This window comes from Anolis carolinensis, chromosome 1 (genome assembly GCF_035594765.1).
Source record: "Anolis carolinensis isolate JA03-04 chromosome 1, rAnoCar3.1.pri, whole genome shotgun sequence".
In the NCBI taxonomy this organism is placed as follows: Eukaryota; Metazoa; Chordata; class Lepidosauria; order Squamata; family Dactyloidae; genus Anolis; species Anolis carolinensis.
Window position 1 is genome coordinate 29,480,371 of NC_085841.1, and position 23,634 is coordinate 29,504,004.

Consider the following 23,634-nt stretch of genomic DNA (forward strand, 5'->3'; position numbering starts at 1 on the left):
TCTGAAGACGAGTTGTAAATAAATTGAGGGCTTTTGGCCATTGGGCCCTTGCGTGTGGCAAGATGGTTGTTGGGCGCCATTGGGTTTCGTGTTCGTGTTCCTGAAGACTGGCTTGGGACTGTGCAACCGACGTAAGTTTATTCCGGGTTACTTCTACGACGGGGGCTGGAATTGTGTGGGTTTTCCTTAGACTGCATTGTGATTACTGTCTGCATTAGTTCGCCTCCGTCGTTTTGGCTACTTGTGTAGCCAAAACGAGGACATTGACGAGGACTTTGCTGTGACGACTTCTCATCTTGGACCTTAGACTGGACATCGTTTTGGCATTACTCTTCGCTCCCTATTCTGGCTTGGCTTCGTTCTCAACCCTGTAACTACTCTCCGTTACCGACCATTGGCTTTGTTCCTGACCCTGAAGTAACGCTCCGCTCCCAATTCCAGTTTGACTCCTGGTTCTGCAGTTACTCTCCGTTACCAACTGTTGGCTTCGTTCTTGACCCTGAAGTAACGCTCCGCTCCCAATTCCAGTTTGACTCCTGGTCCTGCAGTTACTCTCCGTTACCGACTGTTGGCTTTGTTCCTGACCCTGAAGTAACGCTCTGTTCCCAATTTCAGTTTGACTCGTGGTTCTGCAGTTACGCTCCGTTACTAGCCACTGGTTTGGCTTCTGACCCTGCAGTAACTCTTTGCCCTTTGTTACTTTGTTTCTGGCACTTTGTTTCTGGTTTGTGTGCGCTGTTTCCGGCGGCAAAGTTTGGCCCGGTTTGGGACACTGTTTGTTTTGAACCTTAAGACTCTATTTTGTAACCCAGTTGGGATTCTGTTTATTTTGGAACCTTGGGAATTCGGTCCGCAGTTTATTTTGCTTTCTTCAAATCATCCTGCAATTTTGAGCTGAATCTAAGCAGTTTTGTTTTAATCCGGATTATATCTCTGGATAATCCGGATTATACTCGGTTTGGTTTTTTGGAGTTTCTTCAGTTTAAATGTCTTTTTCACACTGAAGTTTAAGTGTTGCAAGATCCTGTGTTTGTTTCATGAGCTTTTTTGAGTTGTTTATGCAATAAAATATATTTCCATCCATTGGCTGGCGTCTGACCTTGACATAAATGTTAACAATAAGTGCTAGATAAAACTGTACAAAAATATATAAGGAGAAATGTACACTAAATTCCACTCACATATTACTTGGAAATTTTAAAGAATCCCAGGAGTATAGTGATAGGACAAACTATACTTAAGACTAGGAAAATTACGGAAACTGAAATTGACAGATTCCTCTCTTCCTATTTATTTATTTGTTTACTGTATTTATATACCACCTTTCTCACTCCTGGGAGGACTCAAAGTGATTTTCAACATAAGCATGGCAAAATTAAATGCCGAACATACATGTGAAAAACCATTAAAACATGAAATTAAAACATATTAGTATAAACATTAAGATCACATAATCCAGAATCATTATCCAAAGCCATTCCAATTGTCAATTGCACATATTCCCTATTCATTTCTTGTACTGCTCACTAACTAAAGGCTTGGTCCCACAGCCATGTCTGTGCTTTCTTTCTGAAGCAGGGAGTTCTAAAGCCAAGGGGCCACCACTGAGAAGGCTCTGTCTCTCGTCCCCACCAACCACACCTGTGAAGGAGGTGGGACTGAGAGCAGGGTCTCCCCAGAAGATCTTAATTTCCTAGATGGTTCATAGAGGAGATGCGTTTGGACAGGTAAGCTGGGCCAGAACCATTTAGGGCTTTATAGACTAAAGCCAGCACTTTGAATTGTCCTCGGTAGCAGACTGGCAGCCAGTGGAGCTGACGTAACCGGGGGGGGGGGGGGGGGGTTGTATGTTCTTTGTATGCTGCTCTGATGAGAAATCTGGCTGCTGCCTGTTGGACCACTTGGAGCTTCCGAATAATTTTCAAAAGCAATCCCAAGTAGAGTGTATTTCAGTAGTCTATTCAGGATGTAACAAGAACGTGGACCACTGTGGCCACATCTTGCTTCCCAAGATACAGGTGCAACTGGTGCACAAGTTTTAATTGTGCAAAAGCTCCCCTAGCCACTGCCGATACCTAGGGTTCCAGGCTCCCCACTATTAAACTGTAGCTTTATTAGGTACTGACAGATTTTCCTTTCTTTTAATGTGTGTTTTCACCATGATTATTGGATTATTGTTCAGGAATGGAAATAATAATAATAAAACTTTATTTATACCCCGCCACCATCTCCCCAACGGGGACTCGGGGCGGCTTACATGGGGCCATGCCCAGAACAATACAATAGAACAAAATATAAAACAACACATCATAACACAATTAATACAATAGATAATAAAATACATAATACAGCACAAAATCAGAAAAGCAATAAAAACCAGGGCGGGCCACATGAACACTAAGTTAAAACTCGGGGTGAGAAAGAAATAAGAATAAAAACCACGGGGAATAGGGTCATAAGATAGTGGTACAGTCTAGAGCAGGGGTCCCCAAACTTTTTAAACGGGGGGCCAGTTCACGGTCCTTCAGACCGTTGGAGGGCCGGATTATAGTTTTTAAAAAAACCTAAGAACAAATTCCTATGCACACTGCACATATCTTATTTTGAAGTAAAAAAAAAAAAAAGGGAACAAATACAACCTCAATGTTAATCATCATCAAAATAATAAAGAAGGTTGGAAGAGACCCCTTGGGACATCTACTCCAACCCCCTTCTGCTTTTGTGCACCACACCATAATCAAAGCACCCCTGACAGATAGCCACCCAATAATAATAATAATAATAATAATAATAATAATAATAATAATAATACCACCATAATAAACATGGTTGGAAAAGACCCCTTGGGCCATATAGTCCAACCCCTTTCTCCCTTTGTGAACCAAAACATAAAGCACCCCTGACCAACACCAACATCAATAATATTGTAATAATCAGGGTTGGAAGAAATTGCTAGCCTTCAAGAAAAATGAATCCACGACAGGGCTGCAAAGAAGGGAGTCTGCATGGGAAGATAAAACGGGAGGCCTCTACCTTTTGCCACAGGCATGCTTCCATTGTTGTTTTGCCCCCTCCATCGCTGAGGAAGGCACACACCAGGTGAGGGAGGAGGCGGAAAAGGAGCATGCGAGGCGAGCGAGGAGGCAGGAAAGGCATGAACCTTTCCCTCCTCCCTCGCCCCATGCTGGCCTTTCTCGGCGGCAGCGACAGGAATGCTGCCGGCGGGGGGCGAGGAAGGAAAAGTGCAAGCCTTTTCCTCGCCCCGTTCAGCCCTTCCTCGGCGGTGGCAGCGGGAAAGGTGCATGTGGGACAAGGAAAAGGCGTGAGCCTTTCTCTCACTCTGCGCGCACCTTTCCTGCTGCCTTCCTTGGTAGCAGTGGCGGGAAAGCTGTCTGCGAGGCAAGGGAGGAAAGGCGCACGCCTTTCCCTCGCCCCATGCAGCCCTTCCTCGGCAGCAGCAGCGGGAAAGGTGTGCTCAGGACGAGGAAAAGCCATGCACCTTTCTTTCCTCCCTCACCTCACTTTCTTACTGCCTCCCTCAGCGGCGGCGGTAGGAAAGCTGCTGTGGGGCGAGGGAAGAAAGGCGCACGCCTTTCCCTCGCCCCGTGTGGCTCTTCCTCAGTGGCAGCAGCGGGAAAGGTGCGCACAGGATGAGAAAAAGTTGTGCACCTTTCTTTCCTCCCTCACCCCGCATGCATCTTTCCCACTGCCTCCCTCGGCGATGGCGGCAGGAAAGCTACCCGAGGGGTGAGGGAGGAAAGGCACAGACCTTTTCCTCGCCTCGTGCGGCCTTTCCTCGGTGGCGGCGGGGGAAAGCGGGGCGAGAGAGCAAAGCCACATGCCTTTTACTCGCCCTGTACGGCCCTTCCTTGGCGGCTTGGGGAAATGTGCCGTGGGGCGAGGGAGACGAGAAAGGCATCGCCTTTTCCTCCTTCTCCTTCACACCACATGCACCTTCCTTGACGGAGGAGGAAGGAGCCACCGCCGCGGGGGCCGGATAAATGGCCCCGGTGGGCCGCATCTGGCCCGCGGGCCGTAGTTTGGGGACCCCTGGTCTAGAGGATAAATATAGGAGGGGAGCAACAAAAAAGAAGTATATGATAGTTACTCTCCAAAAGCACAACGGAAGAGCCATGTTTTTAAGTCTTTCTTGAAGGCTAGTAATGCGGGGGCTTGTCTAATCTCAATGTGCAGTGAATTCCACAGACGGGGGGCCACAGCAGAGAAGGCCCTCTCCCTTGTTCCCACAAGGCGTGCCTGAGATATAGGTAGTGGCGACAGGAGATCCTCCCCTGATGATTGAAGAGATCGGGCAGGTTTATAATAGGAGATACGGTCACGAAGGTAGGTGGGTCCCAAACCGTTTAGGGCTTTATAGGTGATGGTCTGCACCTTGAATTGGGACTGGAAAATGAACAGCAGCCAGTGGAGTTCCTTGAACAAGGGAGTGGATCTTTCCCTGTAGCTTGCCCCCGTAATTAAATAGTATTTAAAATATTTTTTAAATGTCTCAAAGTATGTTTTTCAAATGTTGAGAAATCCTGCCAAGAATAATCCTGAAATGATGAGAATCTTTGTAGATCAAGACTTATTCTGCTTAATATTCACATGTGATTGTTTTGTGCAGCAGTATTTTCTGCACAGGAAACAGCATTTTCTGTGTGGAAAATAGCATTTCCTTGCAAAAATATTAATTCCTTTGATATCACTATTTGTTCTGCATAAATGTATCCCATAGTACATTTGCATTAAAACGGCATTTTATATATAGGAATGAATATTTTTCATTGAAATATCATTCTGAACACAGAAAATATATTTTCCTGTGTAGAGCATGCTATTGTCTATGCAAGTCAATCATGTATATATGTAACATTTAACACATGCCCAGTATTCCAATAAAACAATATTTCATGTACATGAATTAATATTTCTCCATTGAAATCCTATTTTCCATGTAGAAAATGTTGTTTTCTGTGTAAAACAGTCATGTGCAAATTTTTACCAAAGTGCAGCTTTTAAAAAAAATCATGGTTTTTGAAGAGTTTCTTTCAGCAGGAATGGCTAAAATTGCTTGTTGCTGTCTTTGAGAAGAAACTTAGTGAAGATTGACATTCCTGTTATATATTTTAGTTTTCTGTTTTGATTCTTTTTTGCTTCACACAAAAAATTCACACATGGATTAAAGAATGACATGCAATCTCTCCTTAAAGTTTTTGCTGTTTATCCTATTGGCTGTTGTTTGAATCTCACCTAATCCTGACTTTAGCTTCATGGTTACTACTATAATGCCTTGCTTGTTTTTCTTTTTGTGTACTTAATTAGTTGCCTGAAGGTCTGTAGAAAATCCAGCTTATCTCCAGTTCATAACTTTTTTCTTTAAAGTGGTTTAATTATTGCAAAAGAAAAAAATAGATAATGTTAAGGTCTGACAAATTTTATCCTATGGATGACGTAAGCTGATTTCTGTACAATCCTATATGTGCCTACAGTACTTAGAAGTCTCACTAAGTTCAATGGGACTTATTTCTACATTTGTATATGAGATTATTCCTTTATTTAGGTAGGGAATGGCTCAAAACTGCTTATTATGTTTCTGATTCCAGTAACACTCATTTGCTATATTAACAGTAGACTTTGATTTTTAGAAATAAACTTATAAAGGAAATCTCTTTAGTACTTTCAGAGGATTATTACCTGTGAATCACTGTTCCTCGGTACTCTTTACTATAGTACAACCAACCTAAGATATGGTTGGTTGGTTGGTCTAAAGATATTGAAAAGATTGGTACAAAAGCATGGCATATTTCAACATGTGGATACTCTTAAGGCTTTCTTCAATGTACTATATAAAATCATTGAAGAATAATGTGTAAAAGCATTATTATATTTGTAAATTGGAAGAAAACATCAGAACTTTCAAACTCTCAGATCTTTTACTGGACAAATGAAGACACGAGGCTTTTAATGTATTTTCAAATAACTTATGTTATATAAAATAATAAAAAGTATAAATGTGAATGATAGTGTTAAGTAGTGAATGATAAAATAGGTGAAGTTATGTATTAAGTTAGCTTCTCTTACAATAACAACATTCACAAAACCCCAGTTTGCACATACATTCTCTGCCTGGGTAAAATAGTTCTATTTCTTTTCATTCACTATCTTGATGTTATAAAGCATTATAAGATTTGTAACAAAAATGTTCAGCAAATCATTTGAACTTCATGCCTGATATAAAACAACAGCACTCAAGCCTCTCATTGGGCCAGATATTCTGCCAAAATTTGAGGAATCTCACCTATTCTCTGGAATAGAATGTGAGGTTTCTTAGTGATATATCTGCAATCATTATTTATTTATTTATTTATTTATTTTGTTTACAACATTTCTACCCTGCCTTTATCACCCAAGGGGATTCAAGGCGGCTTACAAAACTGACAAAATTCAATCATTTTCATTTTCTGAGAACATAATGGCCTAACTCCATTTGTAAATCTTAATAGAATTAAAGACATACTAATCTATTGAATGATAGATCCACTGAATCAATTAAACATATGCAACTATTCTATTGGGGTTAACAACGTAGGTCAGCTAGTCTAAAACAACTAGTACTTGCTTCGCTTTCACTTGATATCTGCTGTGGATCTGTACTTTGTCCTCCCCAAATTTCTTCCATATATAGAAGGCTTATGATATGGGAGAGGATGCAGTTCTTCCTTCAGCCCTGTAGTTCTAGGAATGTTTTCTCAATCTACTTTAGAGGGTTAGAAGATGTTCTGAAAATGGTGCTATGGGTTATGGGAAGGATATCCGAAACACAGTACCTGCACCTTCACCTACCCACCCAACAAAACATGTCCTCTGTAGGAATTATCTGTGGTTTCATATTTCCATAGTAAATTTGGGGTCCTATCTCCTGCAGATATGAGTGCCAAACTGTGAGACAAAAATCAATTTTTTTCCCAAAATATATAGGAATTGTGTAGGAATTGTTGAGTTATACAAGAATTTTCTGCTCTCTTCCCTCTCATTGGCCCAGATAATGGGCAGTACATGATGGATAGCTGTTTTCTACCTGAATGGCCATGTGCCCATATTTAGAGAGCAGGAAATGATGAAATCAAGCAAAGCCATACCCTCCTAACCAGAACAAGTCAGAGAGACAAATGTAGATATCACATTGGCCAGAGAGGACATGAGATGAGGCTATCTGGTAGAAATAAGCTGATAAAGCCATCATTCTAAAAGATGCTATTAGTCCCTTTTATACAACCAGGCTAGGTATCCACATACAGTACATGTGAAATTGTGATTATTATTATTTTTTGCTTTTCTATAAGCCTGAATAATTTTTTTTTGATCCAAGAAACACCTGTCCTTTTTTACCCGTCCTTGAATTCTGAGGCTATTATCCCTGCCTGAGGGTAACAGCACTGATATTTCTACCAGTAGGTCATTTGTAGTATCTTGGCAGTGAAACTGGGAGGCTTTGAACTATGCCTGGGACAAAAGTAAACTCTGGATCCAACCTAGCATACTTATTTTGGCTATTAATGTGAACAAAAAACCCCTCATCCTTTGTCATTGTCTTTCTATAGATGCAGGAGAGCAATTTGTGTGTTGCTCAGGAAATACAGGTTAACGAATGAGCACATCTACTTTCAGAAGATTATATGACTTGTGAATAAAACTTTACCTATTATTTATTAATAAAACACACTCTTTATACCACCATAAACCAGGCTTCCTCAGCAATAATACTGAATAACTTTTATATATCCCTAATCCTTACTTTTCTACAAATATTGCCATAAATTCATGGGATAGCTGCCATTCTGATAAGAATACAATTGAGCCATGCATGGACTGCTGAAGGCCACAAATCCCTATGGGTTTAGATGTATTGGGCTCTGTGGTGATTATAGTATCTGATTTTGAATCTGTTTGGATTTTTGAAAAGCTATCCATTAATATATTTTTTTCAATTTGTAGTCACCAGGCGAAAATTATTTTACATGCAAAACTGTTAGACACCAATAGAGATTATATGGGCATCTAGGTGATAATTGGAACACTCTGTCACAGCACATTCCAGGTGAATTAAATAATGTATCATCTCATTTTTCCTCATAAAGATATACTGTATAATTTTTATTAGAAGATTTATAAAGACAGCGCATATCATATCTCTAATGACGAAAGTGGCTCAAGAGTCCCATTCTTAGCTCACCAAATGCCTATTGAGGAACTTGGAACACTGATTTGCCAAAACATTTCAATTCTTTTTTGTCATTTCATTTTGAGAATACATTATTCACAATAGCGTAAGTTTGGGAACAAAGCTGATCTGTGAATAGCGTGATACTTTTGTTCTTAGAATAATTTGCCTTTGCATATATTTCCAATATCATTTACAGTTTCAGGAAGGAAATTTGATGGAACTTTATAGACTCGGTGGTAATAAATTTAAGCAGTGTGTAATTTTCTAAAAGTTTTTTTTAGTCTCTTGATTATACACAGTGAGTGAATTATGTTTTTAATTTGATTTTACTTCAACTCTTTCTTTCTTTTCTTTTTCTTTCATTCTTTCTGCTCATGGCAGAAGTTTTTAGAATAGTGCATCTACCAGTTTTTCCTTTAATGACTGAAAAGAAATTACAGTAGAAGGCCTTTCACTAGTTTTTAAACCAATTTTTAAAACAATACAATTAAATGTTTTGAAGCACAATCATATACATGTCCATTTAGAAGTAACCTCCACTGTGTTGCACCCCAGGCTTGGAGCCACTTATGACCCTAGCACGACACAAGAGTCCAGAGTTTAATCAAACAGTTTATTCTAAAAATACAGAAAAATATTTGAAAAAGCAGTAATAAATAAAGAAAAGGTGATCCAAAAAGGCTTAGCAATAGGAGAGATGCACGCAGGAATCTAAATGTCTTATAAAAATCTAAAGGTAACACAATCCAAGAATAGCCAAAAATCACAAGTACAGGATAAATCCATCAACAAAATGTATTCATAGAAAACTTGAGCAGGAATCACAGAACAAGAATATAGAACTTCCAGGTTACTTACATCCAAAACCAGAATTTGACATAGAGACCCAAGAACTCAGGCTGAGCTTCTCCTCGAAAGCCAATGTTGCCTGAACTGATTCTAAGGTAAACAACACACTGTTAATCAGCACTCGTGAAAGCATTTTGCTTCACATGGATTTTATCTATCTTTTTCCCATGTACCCTCTTGGACTTATGAAGTCAGTTCTTAGCTCTGAACTGTAAACAAAGATCTTCGCTAATCTCCATAACACCAGGTGCATTCCCTTGAGAACTTCCATTTTAATTAGCTCATCATCCGACTCTTTATTTAAAGATGTTTCTGACTTTGCAGTCCAACCTTGGAGATTTCTACTGTCTGAAGTAGTTTCATTTTTCTGGCCTGAATCATCAACACTTTCAACCTGCCCTGAATCTTCATCACTCTGAACCCCAGGAAATCCCATAGTGGGCAAAACGTCAGGAGAAAATACTTCTAGAACATGGCCATACAGCCCGGAAAACATACAACAACCCAATCCCATAGTCCCTTCTGATTAATCAGTGAACCCCTCGGCCCTTAGCTGAGCCCCTGGCTGAGCTATAACACACTGGCTTCCTGAAGGCTTATTCCTAAATAAGTTAATATAGGACTGTAGAGGAGTAGTGTTTAAAGAGTTACAGTGTTAAAAGGGTTACAACCTAATATCACTTTAGTTCTGTGACTATACAAAACCCCATGTTGACTAGACAAGGATACAGGAATGGTGAATATTAGGGGAGGTATATTGATTTCATGTTGGGGATGACAGGAAATCCTGCCATAGTTCAATGACTACTGAAAGGAGAGGAAAACGTTGAAAGAAAACATCCAGGTTAGGGGTTGTTGCTGAAAAGAAGCTTCCAGGATTCAATAGCATTGAGCAATGGCAGTTAAAATAGTGTCAAACTGCATTAATTCTATAATATAGGTGCACCTGAATTACGAGTGGATAGACTCAAAGAAGTCACAACCTGAGTTTGCAGAACCTAACCAAGTTGTTCAATGCTAATAGTAGAGTGACTTTCTCACCATTGCGAGATCACTAGGGTGAGACCTTATGTGTTTGCACATGAGTGGCCCTGGCACTTTCTGTTGATGCTGAGTAATCCTGTTTTTAATAAATACAGGTTTCTGACATCATCCCTTAATGATTAACCATACTCAACAAGGAAGTTTTCTTATTCATTGAGATACATTGTGTCCCCATACATTTTATTATTACAATTTACGTATATGTCTGTATCTCTTTTAAGGAGGTGGCTCAACCTGTTTGTTAGTTTAAGTGAATTACTGTGTTGTGGAATGATGTATGTCTAACAAGTGTGCCACCAACATGATTTTTTTTAGAAAGCTCTGATCTACACCATCATGTCTTAATAAGTGCCATTCTATCCATACAAGATGCCTGAGCCTTTTCCAGCAACACTTCAGTAACTTCATATTTGTTTGAGTGGCACTGAATAGATTCGGATTGGACAGCCTTCTATGTGGGTTCTAGATTACAACTCCCATCAATGTATAGAAGAGGTTGGCTGGGCTTAATATTGTCTCAATGTTGCAGCAGTTCCTTCCAGCATTTTATGCATTGTTCCTTTTTATTTTGCTTCCTCCTCCCTTGTTTTAATTGTCATTAAGCTGTCATATGCCTGTAAGATCAAGTTATAACCTGTATCTCGTGGAATGAATATAAAGATGGAATTCTTCAGTATCTTGGTTGCTTCAAATGCTTGCCAACCGCTTTGCTTTTGCTTCCAGGGCTGTGACTCCCAAATGAGCATGTCAGAAATGTCCTGCAGTGAAAGTACCTCCTCTTGTCAGTCTCTGGCACACGGCTCAGCTCCAGAAATCCTCGTTGGACTGCTTTATAATGCCACAACTGGAAGACTAGCAGCAGAAGTGATAAAAGGCAGCCACTTCAAAAACTTGGCAGCAAACAGACCACCCAGTGAGTGGAATAATTTTTTTTATCCTAATACTTCTGCACTTGGGGGGATTTCACTGGTGGGGACTTCAATCCTATCACTTAGTCTTACCCCAGTCAAACTGAAATAGTGCAATCATCAGCTAATCTGTTTCATGTTTTCTATACTCAGTCATTGGGGAAACAGAAGAAATCTAAAATTCAAAATATCAGTTGTGATTTGACAAGATCCTTTTTAATTTTTCATGACTGACTGACTAATAAATTGCCTTTATCTTAATGATTAATTACTAAACTATTAATGCCTCACACCACAGAGCCAATATAAAAGTTCTGTTTTTTACAAGTGTGTGCCGTAGAATGTTTATGTAAATGTGTTGAGGCTGCTTTAAGGGTATTCATATAAGAGTTTCAGAGCCTGCAAGAGTTTAAGTGAGATCGGCGTTTATAATTTAGATTTGATATTCCCAGTGGTGGTATAAAAATATTATTCCTGATATCTGGTATCAAGTATATAGTATTCCCTATGTGTGCATGTTTCAAAAAATGTAATCAAATAATAAGATGAAGATAAAACATTTTTGTGGGCTTGTAGAGGTTAGATTACTGAAAACATTTAGGGATCAGATGAACATGATGATAATTTTGAAATGTATCCTCTGGGAGTTGTATCTATAAGATCTGGTTTAGAAAAGTGGTATGTTACAAAAACTCACAGTAGTACTTGGACTCTGAGGAAGCTAGCGGAGAAACTAACCTCGAGATGCGACAGGAGCTGTTGCCATGTACTAATATTCAGGTACATTCGCTATGCCACTTTGTTAACACACACATGCATACCCCAGTCAGTAGTAGCAGATGATTTGTGGTCAAAGACTCAAGTAACAACTGTCTAGATACCATGAAATGTGAGTTTGGAACTGGAATGATGGCAGAAACCCCTTGCCCTCCAAACTACCCCACTCATTCAGGCTACAGCCTCACACAGTAAGCCTAAATACTTTTGTCTTCCACTGCAGTCTATCTCAAAATGGTGAGAAGAAAGAAATTTCCTGTCACTGTTTTGAGAGGAAAAGCAGAAGAAACACAGATCTATATATGTTGGATTTAGAAGCCTCCCCACATGGATTTGAGGGAGGAAATTGCCTGTGGATTGGCTGGGCTTCAAAGGCCACGAAATGGGGTCCCAGGATTGCAACCAGCACCCTGGATAAGAAACTAACATATAGCTTCCATTTTCAGCACTTTTCCTTTATGGAGCATAGCCTCCAGTTCTCTATGTTCAGGTATGTTCAAGTCTGAAACATAGCTGTTCATGTTTTTCAATAATAGTATTGTTGTGGCTTCAGAACAAATTGTTATTCTCACTCTGTGGTTAGCGGGCACTCAAACATTCATTCATCCTAGCATAGGGCCATCTAGTTTTCATTATCACCATAATATGTGGAGAGAGGTTTCTAACGCTTCTTTCATCAGCTATAATCCCAACAAGCCACGAATCTGCATGCTAGAATTAGTCTTAGAAAAAAGGCTCCTGTTGGTGCCAAAGCTAACTGGAGAATGGGATATAGTGTTTAACAGGATTGTGGTTGGGGAGGGAAAAATATAATCTCGCTTATCCCATGGCACAGTTCTAATGAAAATTACCTTTCCTTTGCTTAGAAAATGCATCCTAGTTCATTTATCACAACCACACAAGGTAATTTTTTTAAGTTTCTAAATATCCTCAATTCAAGTAAATTGAATTGACAGCTGAATAAACAGCTGACTAGTATCTACATCAGGACAGGCAAATTATGTCCCTAGAGCAGTTTTCTCTGGTCACTGGTTCTTCCAAACTCCCCAGAGTGTCCCCAAAATATCATCAAAATATCATGATGATGATATTTTATGCCGCCCTGCATCATGACGTCTCAGGAAATTATTCAGGCAAAATCAGTATTAATTGACTGAATTAATTTTAAACAATAAAAATAATTTTAAAAGTCTAAAAATACTATATTAAAGAAATTGGCAAGTTAAGAACAGGTTAAAGCTAATTTAAAAACTTGTGCATACATACTTTGGAGCAAATCAGTTAGACTCTAAAGTAAATAGCCGTTTAAAAAACTGTGGTCTCCAAAGGAAGAACATTCAATAATTTGGGTGCCATAGCTGAGAAAAACCCTCACATAGCGTATCCTCTCATTGGTGGGAACACAGTAGAGGACCTCTCTGTATTAGTTAGCCAGCTCTGGACATTATTAATAATTTATCCTATATTTTTCTAGGTCCTTTTTGTATGCACTTTAGCCATCATTTTATCTGCATTGCTGCTTAGTTTCCCCACCCATGGAGTTGATAGAACTATGTTCGTGGTTGATCGATATATTACTAACTATTGTGATAATATTCCAGTTTTATACTGTATTGCTGTTTTTATTGTTTTTATTGTGAATTGTGTATCATGTCTTTGTTTATTTGATTATGTTGTCAGGCCTTGCCTCATGTAAGCCGTCCCGAGTCCCCTTGGGGAGATGGTGGCGGCATATAAATAAAGTTGTTGTTGTTGTTGTTATTATTATTATTATCTCTCAAAGATCTCAATCTTCTGGCTGGCTTATATAGTGGGAGGAGGTGTTCCTTCAGGTACCTTCAAGCATTGTCTTTTCCTGAAGCCTCCAAGAATTATGATTCACCTTTGTTCTGAAACTAAAAGTGGACTGCTCTGCTCTAGAATATAGAGGGCAGTTACTCTGTTTATTGGAGTTCAACTACAATTATATGCACACATCTTTGCTCATACTGAATTGATATGAATCAGGCAGTCCATGCATGGGTATGTTCTCAGTGTGCATCCAAATATATATAGATCTATGGGCTGGGCAAGTAAGTCTTTCATTCCAAATGTTCATTCTTGTACCAGAGTGATCTAGGTTATTTTATTATTTTTTCAACAAAAATTGTTTTAGCATTCTTGATAAGAATAAGAGGCACTTGTTCTGTCCTGTTTATCGATCCTACAACTTTGAGATAGATCTATATAATACCCTGATTTGGCACCTCCTAATATGCACAATAATTGTTCAGTATAGTACAGAGAGAAGGTTCTCATTCTGTATGTAGTGCCACCCTGATACTGTTTGAGTAGGAAACCTGTGCTTTTGAATTGCTATCTAAATACACTGAAGAAGCCGTGAAGCTTTAGATAGGGCTTCTATGCTTTGATCAAATGATTTTGCACTTCAGTGGAACACTTTCTCTCAGATGAGTGATCCAGTAAAGTAGTGTTTAACATTTTGTTTAACCAAAAGCAATTTGTCAACCAAATTCATTTTTAATCCCATTAGTGTTCATTGTATTGTTTGTAATGTACACAGGGTGTGATTCAGTGACCACTTACCCTATTCTAATCCCATTGGCCTTCCCTTGTTCAAGATCATTGAATTGATCTTTACTCAAAAAGCTGGAGTTTGCATGAAAAAGAGGAAGGTCCAGGAAGGATAGCTCTATGAGTTCTACTTTTCAGCCTGATTTTGTGCACAAATGTTTCTGTTCTGTTTTAACCCAATATAAATTAGGATAGCCCATTACTTAAAACAGTGTAATTTTTGTGTGAAAGATTACACAGTGACCTTACAAAGCTCATTTCATTAAATAGTACTTGTCAATCCTTTTGTTCAATCCCTTTCTCTAAACTGATTTGCTAAGGTATTGTTTCCTTCCACTCTGATGAATAGTGTTTCCTCTTAAACTTTAACCTTTAATCCTCTCTCACCCAACTATTGACATCTGGTCATTATTTCTTTTACTGCTTTCCACCCCCTGTTGTCAGACGGACTGTTCTGTTGTCTAAAACACTTGATAGGTGGACAGGTTTATATAATACGAGGTGAGTTCCTGTAGAGACTAATTGGATGTTGTCTTTTTCATGCAAAAGGAAGTTGCCAGCAGCAAAGTGCTCTCCCACCCTCCACCATCTTGGTTCCTGACAATTTGCATTTATGGTATTACTTTTATAATGGAGACAGATGCAGTCTCTGCTTATGGATGATGGCATTTTAAAAAGAAAAACAGGAGAAATATCTGGATGGACAATTTTATTCCTTTGGCATTACAAATATTCCAATTTCATGTAGAAATCCAAGGGGTGGGGAGACAAAGAAATCTTCTAATTCTGAATAAAATGCATTCCCATCTGAATTGATGCAGCATGTTGCATGTGTTGCTACAATTGTATTTTCTCAGGCAAAATGAAAAACTCTGCAATAATGAGTTAATGAATTCATGGTCAAGATCCAGTAGCTCCAGTGCATATATAAAACTTCACGGACAATGATGTCTCTGACTTCTTCATTGAGCAGTTGAATATAATATTTTCTGTGGATGCAAATTTTTGGATTGTGCCCTAAATATTTTAAGTGTTGTTACCCCACTTCTTAAAAGCATTATAAAGCAACAATACTCTAGTAATATATTGTTCTACCTTTTATATATACATATTACAATAGGCAGCATGAAGAACTTCACTCAGATGAGCTAACATCAACTTTACAGTCCATTTTTCTTTTTGTATCTTGGCATTTTAAACATTCACAAATTTAAACTGAATGCAGACCACATCCATGCAGAGATCTGTTGTTTCAGCAAACATTTCATCATGTGTTCTCATGATATATCACTGCACTCCACTCCCATTGTTACTCTTACTTTATTTATGTTTATTTCAATTTTAAAGTCACCTGTTCACATTATCAGAAAGCTCTGATACGCTTCACAGTGTTGTGGCCAGTTGTAGCTTGCTTAATGTTAATGCTACACTTGTCTGCTTGATGCAAATAAACAAGGGGCAGTGGATTAGAAGGGTTATGCGGTATACCTTTAAATCTACTTGATATAAAAAAATGAATAAGATTAAGTAAATATTTAAATCAAATATTTATGTCCTTGTCTTCACATTACTAAGTTCAGTCAATTATTCAAAATACTATATGGTATACACCATAACCTTGTAAGGTATTCTGTTGTTTTGCGATAGAAGAAATCCTTTGTGGAATATATGTTCATGTAGCAAATGGTTTATTTTACAGATACGTTTGTTAAGCTGACATTGTTGAATTCCATGGGTCAAGAGATGTCCAAATGCAAGACTTCCATCCGCAGAGGGCAACCAAATCCAGTCTATAAAGAGACCTTCATTTTCCAAGTGGCACTGTTTCAGCTTTCTGACGTTACGCTCATATTGTCTGTGTATAACAAGCGCAGCATGAAGCGAAAGGAAATGATAGGCTGGATTGCTTTGGGCCTTAACAGTTCTGGTGAAGAGGAACTCAACCACTGGACTGAGATGAAGGAATCCAAAGGACAACAAGTGTGTAGGTGGCATGCGCTGTTAGAGACTTAATGCCTCCTTGTGGCTCGACAGAATGTCAGGAATCAGGATTCAACAATGCTGCCCTTTAGGTGCAACTGACACAAGGTGTTGCCGAAATTACAAATTCAACATTCCAGTTCAACAAATGCACAAAATACTGCAGAGCAGGATTAACTTCCACATCTTCACTAAACATTACAGGTTTTCAGGTAAAACGTACCAGACACATAAGGGACAGCAACCCCAAGTCCTTCTCATGATGCTTTTCGGTTTTGTTTCCCTCTCATCATGTTTAGGTTTTTCATTTACCTTACAAGTAATTTGTGTAAATCCTCTATTATTCAGAAATGCTTAGATTGTGTTCTCATTCTTTTAGTGGTGCTATGCTGTGTTGTAGATTGCCTGTCAACAAACAGTGTGAGGGAAAAAGGAGTAGTTAAATGGTGGAACAAAACACAATGGGAGAGAAAATTTATACTCTGGGCTCACGGTAGTAGAAGTATTACTTTTTTCCCCTTAGCAACTTAACATTTCTGACAGTTTAATTTTGAAGAACACTAGTGTCGCTATGCAAGAGCAGTCCTGCATGCTGACTGCTTATCAGACACACAAAACAGCTCCACTGTCGTGCCTGTTCGAGGCTGGAAATGATTTTTTTTCTACAGTGCACTAAAATTGTTTTCAAATGAGGATAGCTGTTCATGGTGTGTATACACATCTGACTCTCTCTCTCTCTCTTGATAAACCAGGCATTTAGTATTTTTTCAAAAGTTTACTAAACCTGCTTGATCAGGGATAAGGGTGAGACAAAATGCCTGTTTCAAACCATTTTAAATTTGGAGGGTGACTCCATTGAAAAGTGACTCTCATTTAGGGAGCCATTTATGCATGGCTTCATTGGATCTTAAGGAAATCTACTCCCGGTGCTGGCATTCATCAGATTTTCCTTGATTCCACCATTAAAACGGCATCCCTATTAGGTTATGAAATTATCACTTTTCACCTTTCCGGTTGTTTGAAGCCAAGATTGAAAACATAAGGATCCAAAGATCTGCTCAGCTAGTTCCCTATTAGAGCTTGCATTTTTGTCAGTAGCTTTTCCATGTTTTGAAAGTGAAGGTGCTTTCAGATGAACAGCTTCTAGTGGTACCAGACAAAAGGGAACTAGCAACTTTCACTCTTTAAGAGATTATCTATGGAAAGAAAACAAATTAGACAAAGTGTAAAAGGTAAGAAATGGAAGGCAATACTGCTAACCGCTATACTATTCTGTAATAGAAGCTTCATTTAGAAGCATCCTAAGAGCTGTTTTAAAAGTAGTCTGAGATATGAAATAAGAGCTGAGTTTTTCAAAGAGAAAAATGCAAATGTTTGACTGGATGTACATGAGTAGCTGGACACAATCCAAGAGGCTTGTAAACCATAACAAATCAAACATGCAGTAACTTTCTAGCAAGTGCCTCCCATGGAAGCCAGTTGCATTTTTGGTTACCTTAACAGAAAACAGACTACAGCTCATAGCTTTACTAAAAAATTCTTTAACTAAATCTATAGATGATTTGAAGTGTTCATTATAAATGTTTAGAAATTCAAAGATAGTAAAGGTTAAGAATTAAAACATTTGGGAACAAGGACAGCCTATATAGTTCAGCCCCAGCAATGCAATGTACTAAGCATTCATGTTGCTTTTGTAATTGTTGTTATCACCACCACTGGCATTATCATTTTCAATTCATCATCATTTTGCCTTGGAAGACAGCAACATAATGGATTCTGATATTTGAAGTATACAGGATAATACTGTCAGGGTGTATCTACACTGTAGAATTAATGAAGTTTGACACCACTTTAACTGCCATGGCTCAATGGTATGGAATCATAGGAGTTACAGTTTGGTGAGGCACCAGCATTCTTTGGAGGAGTAAGCAAAAGGCAATGTAAAACTACAATTCCTATAATTCCACAGCATTAAGCCAGGGCAGTTAAAGTGGGGTCAAACTGCTTTCATTCTATAGTGTAGATGCATCCTAAGAGTCTTTCAGCTCAAGGGCTTGTGCAATAAAAAATAGCTTCACCACTTTCTGTTTCAAATACTGATGGAGTTCTGGGATACTGTCTAGGGACCCATCTACACTGCCATTTAATGCAGTTGGAACCGGATTATAATGGTCAGTGTAGACTTATATAATGCTGACTGAACTTCACAGAACTGGATTACGCTGCCATATAATCCAATTCAATACATTGAATCAGCATTCTGAAACAGCATTATATGGCAGTATATACATGGGGCCTAAGTTAAAGACATATGGTCATTTCCTTTCCTTCAGGATACAGTTGGCATCGTGATAAAAGAATATACAGTAGAGTTTCACTTATCCAACATAAACGGGCCAGCAGAACGTTGGATGAGCGAATATGTTGGATAATAAGGAGGGATAAAGGAAAAGTCTATTAAACATCAATTCAGGTTATGATTTTACAAATTAAGCACCAAAACATCATGTTATACAACAAATTTGACAGAAAAAGTAGTTCAAAACACAGTAATGCTATGTAGTAATTACTGTATTTACGAATTTAGCACCAAAATATCACGACACACATTGACTACAAAAATGCGTTGGATAATCCAGAACGTTGGATAAGCGAGTGTTGGATAAGTGAGACTCTACTGTATCAACATAAATAAATCTTGTCTATTATTTCTAGTTGAGGATGGAATTTGTATCTATTGTAATCATAGCCAGAGTTCAAGTCATAATCTTCAGTTATGATTTCTGGATAAAGGGAGACTGCCAAAAATAATTTTCTTGTTTATTTAAAATGAAGTGATTGAAAGCACATGTTTATTACTTTAAATCTTCACAATACGATTGAATGCCACTATATTTGATATTAAAGACATCCCAGTATTGCATGAATTGATACAAATGCATTGAAGGATGTGTAATGTTCCCAATCTCAAATTCTTAACAGCATCCTTAAAAATTCCAAGCTGTTTTCTTGAAATTGTTATTCAGTGCCTTTCATGTTTCACTACTTAAATTTGTAACTATAATGTAATGCTGAAATGATTGATTTTAAAGATTTACAAAGTGAATTTTCCTTCCTGTGTTGCATGAAGCGTAAGGCAGAAGAACTGTAATTTTGTTTAGTTTTTTAAACTATTCAGGAATCTTTGCAAACAGAAATATTGTTAATAGCAGTACAATATAGTATATTCTCTTCAATTGTTTCTTGTTCATTTTACAATACATCCTTATACTGAGTTTTCATCAATACTTTATGGTTCAGAAATCCTCACTTAACACAATTTAGTTAAGATGGAGATTCTTGGGATTTACTGATATATCTACAACTGCAGTTCCAAGCATCCTTGTCATAAACTAAAGACTAAATTTAATGGTTTGATCCCACTAGAATAGGCCCATTGTATCAATGGAAACTTGGTAAGCCATCATTTTTTGCAAGATCCATTGAGCCAACACTTCTACTGTACTTGGGACTAACAATTGGATTTAGAACATCCTACTATTATTGAACTTAATGAAGCTTAGTTCTGAACAAACTTGTTTAGAACTGGGCTGTAAACAGAATTGCACTCTCATAGTGCCTTGAAGACTGGGATATGGATTTGTGCAGGGAGGTAACTGATCAATGAACTATGGCTTCATGAAAATGTTCCCAATGTTGAAAATGTATTACTGTGTTTGTTACTACGATCCAGGAGACTCCTCATTCAGAAAGTTGCCTCACCAGAGTTGTACCTCTGTATATGTTTCTTCTCTTTCAAGTACAGTATCTCATAGATACAGCTAATGACTAATTCCGCTGGAAGGCGAGATAGAAACAAGCTATTTTTTAAAAAATGTTTTTTGTGCAATGATCTGTCACATTAATACCTGCCCTAATTTTCACATTGGTTGCCTTGTTTGGAAATGACCTTGTACACTTAAGTAGTTCTTTGCTGGTTTACTCCAATAAATCTTTGATTTGGTTTGACATAAATCATTGGATGAGAAGAGAAATTCAAATCTTCTCTTAGCTTTCTGTGGGATTATTTTACATATACAAACTGAAGGTTTGGCATTTTTGTATCACGAGATTACGTTTACTGAAAAGAAAAAATGTTTGGGAATGCATGTGGAATGTTCTTAAGGAAATTCAAATAGTCAGACTGACATAAGATCCTACCAACACTATACTTGTGTTAGTATAATGATCATTACATCTATTTTTATGGTATTATTTAGGATTATATGTTAGGAGTTATCTCCAGCAATTGCATTCTGTTGACAAAAAGCTCTTCGATCCATCAGAAGGTTACATGAATAAAACAGGAAGGTAAGCAATTATACCCCTGCAAACACGCATAGTAGATTACAGAGGGTTGGGGAACCCTTTGGAATAATGTGGAAGGTGGCATAGGGGACTTCCGGTTATGGAGGAATTGGCAGAATTTCACCTATATCAGATTCAGCTGGATTAAGACGTCTGCTCTAAATAGGGTGACCCAACTGCATACAATCTTAGTGCAAAGATTGCTGTTGTTTTAAATTGACAGAGGTCATATATCAGTGGCCAAACAAACACTTTACATATATGCTGCTGTTGGTTTCTTAAACTAAGGACATGTACATTGATTAAATGAAAGGATTCTTTATGATGTTCACACAAATGAGAAATTTTGCACATACCTAAGTACAGCCTTCCACATTCACTGTCATTAGGAGCACAGGACCCCCATGAAAGTTAAAAATGGTGAACAAAGACATTTCTATTGCTTTTATCTGAGATAACATCTCTCTAGGAATTTCTAGCTTTTCTCGTAGGACTTTGTGGTTGACATTTGGTGAAAGTTGGTCATAGGATCTCATTGGAGGACCTAGAGTTTCCTAGAAAGAATAAAACCATTAATAATGAAATCCAGAAACATCACAACTCAGATTTGGAAGGACAATGTATTAGGCACAGGTGCTTAAAAATTGTATCCATGCTGTTTCTGTCTGTGTACATGCAACAAAGTAAATCCCGGTACATATGGCTTAACTGTTCTTTCTGAGATGGAGCACTGTCCATATTGGATATATGACTCATTTGAGATGTTTTCAATGGGGATCTTAGTGAAGCATGGTCAGGGACTTTTGGGGACTTTAGAAATCTTGATTCAGGCTCTAGAGTCTTTCAAGCTGGCATTCTTAGAAAGTATTGTTAATCGATTTCCGTAGGCAGCCCATTTATTCAGCTTGGATTCACAATAGGTACTGGAAACCAGTAAGAGTAGCTGCACTTCTGTTCATTCTTAAGTTGATTTGTGCTCATGAACACAATGACGATGAAATTTAATACGCCACATTGTAAGCCTGTGAAATCTGTGATCCTCTTGGCTATATGCAGCACATCATTTTAGCATACTGCAACATGGCAGGTGCTTAATGAATCCCTCTGGTTTTGAAGTTCCAAAATGTATTTCTTTGTAGTTTAAAACAGGCTAGAAAAGCAATGGGGTTTATTGAGCACCTGTTCTACTGTGTACAGCCCAAGGGGTGCAAATGTAACAGCCTTGCATTTGCATTGAGTATTCCTATAGGTAGTATGTCACTGAATTCTTGACCAATGCCTGACACATGTATGCTTCAGTACAGCATATCATCATACACCTGATCCAGAAGAACGGTAGGTGGAGATTTTGTATTTTTTCTCTCTGCCTCTGACTAACTCTACCAACAAAATAAGCTGTTGGTTTTTTTTTAACTTACACATTTTGAAAAGTAATATTTTAGTAACTATTTTATTCTCCTTCTGCTTCTACAAATGTTTCCTTTAGAGCTCTTTATAGCATTTAGCTTGTACATTTGTTGAAATAAGTAGTAACATGTTTGGAAAAGCTAGGGATAAGGGGGCAGCATCTCCCATAAAAGTGAAGAACCATGAATATAAAAATTGCTATTGCTTTTACCTGAGAGAACATCTATCTAGAAATTTCTAGGTCTTCCAACACAACTCTATGGTCAACTTCCACTGGAAGCTGACCACAGAATCCTATCAGAGGATCTAGAGATTTCTGGAGAGATCTCTCTAGAAACATCTAGATCCTCCAACATAACTAGAGGAAGTTGACCATAGAGTCACTCTGGAGGACATAAAGAGAGAACATTTTAAATCCAATTTGTAAATGATCAAATCCTCAAAAGTCCAAACTACAAGTGTGGAAAGACAACTGCATATGATTAGATTTTCCAGCAGATCCAAGGCTGGCCAAAGCCACTTTGCTACCTGAGGTATGCGTAGAGCAGCAAACATGCCCTCATCCATGCTAGTTCTCAAAACCAGCCAAATCATTGTGACACATGAGACAGAAAATTCCACATGTGCCTCTTTGCATCTCTGCTAGTAAAAGTCAGTTCTAAAAAAAGTTGCAGCTACTGTCCATGCCGTTCAGGAGATTTGGGGAGCTGGAAAAATTTTTGCCGAGCTCTAGTAAAAGTAAGATAATGTATCTGCTGCTTTCCCACAACATAAAAAAGCAATCACAAATTCTTCCCATGCTAATATTTTCTTCCAATCTGGCTGTGTGTGAAGAACATATATGGTCTGGATTATCTACATGGCATACATTTGATTGTGTCAGTTATGTGGCAACCAAATGGAAAGATATTGGGCCTGTCTTCTGCTTACAGAAAGGATTCCCTGACAAAAAGTCATCAAAGGGGTTTTTCATCCATTTTAGGGATTCTCTCTTGCCTCACACTTCACCCCATTCAGTAGTGTCCTCCTCCAACACACTGTGGAGCATTTTTAGGGTCCTGGAGTTACTGTTGTAAGTGGGAGAAAAAACATTACATTCATGAATCAGATAAAGGTGTGGGTACATTGCTCTGGATTAAGTTATTATATGAAATTTACCTTGAGATTATTACTTCATATGTGAAAGTAGAAAGTTGAAGTTCTGTTTTCTTCTGAGTGTAACAATTATTCTTTTTTGTAATTGAAGGAAAGGCTCAGAGCAGTGATTCAAGTTCTTATATAATGAGTTACCTAGGGATTGGTAGGTACTTCAGTCATTTCAATGAATGTTGTATGTCTTGGAACTTTAGATTCTTCTTTCAATATGGTAAGCAGAGGTACAACTATTTTTCAAATGCTCATGACAAAGTGCTGAGTTGGAAGGTCTTATAGAAGGTCATTTGGTTCATCTAGGAGTGTGATTGTAGGCCAAGTTGCATATTGTTGGCACTTATATAGATCCCAGTGCATACTGGTTGCAAA

At 38.2% G+C, this 23,634-nt stretch overlaps 1 protein-coding gene and 1 long non-coding RNA gene across 9 annotated transcripts in view; one reads left to right on the top strand and one right to left on the bottom strand.

Annotated features, from left to right (window-relative positions):
* syt14 (synaptotagmin 14) overlaps window positions 1-20,373 on the top strand; it is a 123,219-nt gene extending 102,846 nt beyond the window's left edge. For 4 of the 6 annotated variants that reach the window (XM_062971685.1, XM_062971680.1, XM_062971699.1 and 1 more), the window contains 3 exons: window positions 10,844-11,033; window positions 14,824-14,880; window positions 16,079-20,373. In XM_062971685.1, coding sequence (XP_062827755.1) covers window positions 10,844-11,033; window positions 14,824-14,880; window positions 16,079-16,392 — 561 coding nt within the window. In that variant the 3' untranslated portion in view covers window positions 16,393-20,373. The remainder of the gene's footprint in view (window positions 1-10,843; window positions 11,034-14,823; window positions 14,881-16,078) is intronic. The other 2 variants (XM_008125800.3, XM_008125802.3) reach the window with 1 other exon arrangement.
* LOC107982308 (uncharacterized) overlaps window positions 15,072-23,634 on the bottom strand; it is a 32,668-nt gene continuing 24,105 nt past the window's right edge. For 2 of the 3 annotated variants that reach the window (XR_010003317.1, XR_010003315.1), the window contains exons 2-3: window positions 21,063-21,260; window positions 15,072-17,555 (exon numbers count right to left, since the gene is read on the bottom strand). This is a non-coding gene — a long non-coding RNA (uncharacterized LOC107982308). The remainder of the gene's footprint in view (window positions 17,556-21,062; window positions 21,261-23,634) is intronic. The other variant, XR_010003313.1, reaches the window with a different exon arrangement.